Below are 4,163 nucleotides of genomic sequence, written 5' to 3'. Positions count from 1 at the left end.
TCAGTTAAAATTTAATTCAAAATATATAACATAATCTATCGATACTTATGTAGTTACATTTGTGAAATTGGATTTATGAAATTCTATTGATTATTGTTTTAATAATTTCAAATCAATTTAAACGGTAAGAAAAATGCAATCATCAAGATAAAAGTTACACATTGTCTCGTTTCCAATCATCTCTAGATAAGAAAAAGATTATTGGTTCTCCCTCAAATATTAATCTCACTATATTTTCATAGTAATGTAAAATCATCAAAATTGAGCATAAACCATAGTGTTTATATTTTTGGTTTCACGTAAATTACCTCATCCTCATCTTCTCTTCACAGAGTGAATGTGAAACTTGATCGCAATGAATACAAAAATTTCTTCAAGGTAGACGAAAATTGGCCGTTGAGTTCAAACAATAATTGGTGTGAACGAACACAGGGTACAATTACCCAACGAATTAATAGTAATAAAAGAAAAAAGAAAAAAGAAAAAAGAATAAATAAAAACAAAATAATAAAGAGTGTCATATAAAACTGTGGCCTCCGCCACCACCATAAAAATCTCTTGTAGTCAGCGTCGTTCATATTCCCACTCCCAGAACTCTCTCTCTCTCAAAACTCTGACTTCTTGAAATTTTTGAAAACCCCAATTCCTCAAATCCCATTTCTTAAAAACACAAGCGAAAGCCCTAATCATGGATTCTCTTCCTTCTGGTTACCGCCCCAACGTTGGCGTTTGTCTCATCAACTCTGACTATCAGGTTCTCCCTTTCTTCCAAACTTCAGTACAATGTTTTTGGTCAGATGCGTCTTCCTTTGCTTTTCTTTTCTTTTCTTTTATGATCTTGAAGAATTATTGATGAATTGTTCCCCATTTCTCTGTTAGATCTATATTCATGGGTCAATTTTGTTCTTCTTTTCTGGGATTTTGCTTTTTTTTTTTAAATGTAAAATGTTCCAATTAAGAGAGTGGAGCTATGTTGATGCTGAGGATTTGAAGGTGTTTTGGAGTTCTTTTTGTTGTTGTTGGGAATTACGTGGATGAGAAAATAATTGTAATCTAATTTGATTTGTTATACGGCAGGTTTTTGTGGCTTCTAAATTGAATGTTCCAGGAGCATGGCAGATGCCTCAGGTGATTTCGAAATTTCCTCTGTTCTTTTTCTCTCCTTAATTTTGGAATTTTGTTTTAAAATCTCTAAATGGGTAAGTATTATTTCATGGGAAGATGTTGTTGGTCTGTTTTATTGGATCAAATTCTGTTCAATTATATGAATTTTGGAGATTGGTTTGTTGTGAACTTGTGGGCTGTAATGGTTATCTGCCCTTTTGATTTGATGGATCAAATGTTAACCGTTTCAATCAGAATGGCTGTGCGTTGGCTCATGATCGAAGACGGAAGCTATAAACCTTTATAACGTTCATGTCATAGCCGATTTGGGATGTGCTGTTAAAATAGATCGAAAAGTTCAGTATCACGAATAGATCCAAGGACTGTTATATTGGTTTTGGTTCTATGGAACAGTGGTTGCATTGATATTAATGATATGATGCCATGGTATTGAGTGTTATGGATCCTGCTATATGCTCTTGCCTCTCATTATTGATTTTAAAATTTCTGAATTCTCAAATATGGAATTTGCTTCAATGACTTTATGAAGGTCCAAAATTACCTCATTCATTAGCGAAATCCTTTGATAAAAAAAAAAACAAAATTTACTTTCTTTGCTAGAATTCTTTTAGTAAGTGAACATCCACGAGGACTTCGAATCTTCAGTGAGATTGAATTGGATGTGTTGTTCAATAATTCATTTTTCTTAGGGAGGGATTGAAGATGGGGAAGACCCAAAGTTGGCAGCTATTAGGGAACTGAGAAAGGAAACTGGAATAGTGTCTGCTGAGATGGTTGCCGAGGTACTACTATATTTGGTGATTTGTTTCGGTGCCTTCTTTTGTGAAGAATTACTAAACCGACTATTTCTCTACAGCATTTTGGAAGTTACATGACAATGGTACTCGAATAAATTCAAGAATTTGCATTGTTTTCGGTTAACAGGTACCCAAATGGTTGACTTACGACTTTCCTCCAGCTGTGAAGACCAAAGTCAATCGTCTCTGGGGTGGGCAATGGCATGGGCAGGCACAAAAATGGTCTGTCTTTCTGTCTTTATTCATTATAGTTGAAACAGAAACTAGACAAGGATTGATGTTAAGAAATGAGGCTTATATGCATGTGTTCTGTGCCTGGCTGCATTTTGTAACTTATGACAGGTTTCTTATGAGATTGACAAAAGACGACAGTGAGATTAACTTGGACAACGATGAAGCCGACGTTGAATTTGCAGAGTGGAAATGGGCAAACCCCGAAGAAGTTGTTGAACAGGTCTTTTTGGCACTCATTTGATAACGATTTCTAGATACGGTTTTCCTCTAGAAACTTGTACGCACTTTACATTTTAGTCATAGAAGGTTTTTCTTTTCTTTTCTTTTTTTTTTTCTTTTTTTTTTCCTAAATGAAATTTCAGAAAAGTTGACTGTAACTATATTTTTTTAAAAAATTAAGCCTAAAAGCATCCGTGGACGGATTTTTTAAGGCTAATTTAAAAAAAAAAAAAAAAAATAGTCAGCAAATGGAGTCAACTTTTGTGAAATTGATTTTTTTGGACAGATTTTGTAAACTAAAAAAGGTATAGTCAACTTCTTTTGATTTTTGGAATCTAACTAAGAGTTCAACTTTACTCTAGAAAGATGCAACCTATTTTAAGGAATTGAGAGGTAATAGATTTAATTTTAAAAGACAAGGAACAAAAAATCAAATAGGTTTCCAAATGAGGTCTTAAAATATCAAAATCGAGATTTTAGAATAAAGAAAGCTAGAATGTAGAGAGTGACAATTTAAACTTAGACACAAATATAGTAACATCAAATTGAAGTTTTATTTTTATTTTCAGGCTGTGGATTACAAGAGACCAACTTATGAGGAGGTAATGAAGACTTTTGCACCCTACCTTAATGGAAACAAAATATCAACCAAATGTAAATCATCCAAATGGTGAATCGTGAAAAATAATGGCGTTCTTACCTCAATTTTTATCAAGGAAAGAAAGGGAAAAAAGAAAAAAAGTGATGGATTTGTAAATGGGGGAACAGCTAGAAAAACTGCTTACTTGTCTGATTTTGTTGGAATAATTGAAATTTTGTCAAATTACTCCCGTCCATTTTGTAACTATTTCAGTTTTTAGTTTTTGAAAATTAAGTCTATATTTTACTTCATTGGTTTGCATCTTTCAAGTCAAACGGTCGAATTCTTTGTCAAATTCTAAATATAATAAGTTCTTAAAAGCTATTTCTTTTCGTTTTAAATTTTGGCTAGTTTTTGAATCGGAATTTGGAGATGGAAATAGTATCGGCAAGTTAATTTTCAAAAACAAAAAACTAAAATTCTAAAAAGTTACTACAGTCCTTTTAACGGCTTATGAGAGAAATAACCGTGGGATTTTAGAAGATTTGCAGATCTGTGTAAAGAGGGGAGGTCGTGAAATGAAATTGTATGAAAGATGTGTTGACTTTGTGATAATTAATTAATGTATGAAAGTTGGATTTTTCTTCCCTTTCCATATCTTTTTTGTTCTTTTCATTTTTTTAGATATAGCTTGGAATTTGTTAAGTGAGTTTCACTGAAATAGTTCATTGTTGTTATTTTGATTAGGTTATGATTGTAGGTTAATTTTCATCCATTACCTGGACACTTTCATTATATTTCATTTATATTGTAGAAATATTCTTCGAACACAAAATAAGCACTAAAATACCACGAATATAAATAATAGACATATTCACTTATTTGAAACAAATTTTTTTTAAAAAAAGTATAACAAACTAGTAAAATATTTATATTGGATAGAAAAATTCTGAAAACAGAAAAACCTATATGCCCACAATGAGAAATACAAAAAATTTTCAAGTCAACACGCGATTAATCGGCAACACACACGCACGAGTAATCTTCTTCTAAATGATTGTGTACTATAATTATGATGCACGATCATGCAATTCTTTTTTAACGATAGGGAAAAAAGGCTTTAAATTTAATGACCGTGTTGATCATGCTAAACGTATGTGTTGACCATAACAAATGATTGTGTTGATCATGGAAATGATTGTGTTGAT

General features: G+C 32.1%; 1 protein-coding gene across 2 annotated transcripts; it reads left to right on the top strand.

Annotated features, from left to right (window-relative positions):
- Nucleotides 1-506: 506 nt before the first annotated feature.
- On the top strand, nucleotides 507-3,198 carry LOC103495074 (nudix hydrolase 25). Of its 2 annotated transcripts, XM_008456517.3 has the most exons (6): nucleotides 548-754; nucleotides 1,078-1,128; nucleotides 1,815-1,907; nucleotides 2,050-2,144; nucleotides 2,265-2,376; nucleotides 2,945-3,198. In XM_008456517.3, the coding sequence occupies exons 1-6, from the start codon at nucleotides 689-691 to the stop codon at nucleotides 3,047-3,049; spliced, it is 522 nt and encodes a 173-aa protein (XP_008454739.1). In that variant the 5' UTR covers nucleotides 548-688; the 3' UTR covers nucleotides 3,050-3,198. The 2 variants fall into 2 exon arrangements, with proteins under 2 accessions (XP_008454741.1, XP_008454739.1); XM_008456519.3 differs by lacking the exon at nucleotides 1,815-1,907 and having other exon boundaries at nucleotides 507-754.
- Nucleotides 3,199-4,163: the final 965 nt, after the last annotated feature.

This window comes from Cucumis melo, chromosome 10 (genome assembly GCF_025177605.1).
Source record: "Cucumis melo cultivar AY chromosome 10, USDA_Cmelo_AY_1.0, whole genome shotgun sequence".
Taxonomy (NCBI): domain Eukaryota; kingdom Viridiplantae; phylum Streptophyta; class Magnoliopsida; order Cucurbitales; family Cucurbitaceae; genus Cucumis; species Cucumis melo.
This window is presented reverse-complemented; position numbering and strand designations above follow the sequence as displayed.

Coding starts and splice junctions, on each gene's coding strand:
- LOC103495074 (XM_008456517.3), top strand. CDS start 689: ATGGATTCTCTTCCTTCTGGTTACCGCCCCAACGTTGGCGTTTGTCTC. Junction 1,908..2,049: donor CTGCTGAGATGGTTGCCGAG/GTACTACTATAT, acceptor TTCGGTTAACAG/GTACCCAAATGGTTGACTTA. Junction 2,145..2,264: donor CATGGGCAGGCACAAAAATG/GTCTGTCTTTCT, acceptor AACTTATGACAG/GTTTCTTATGAGATTGACAA.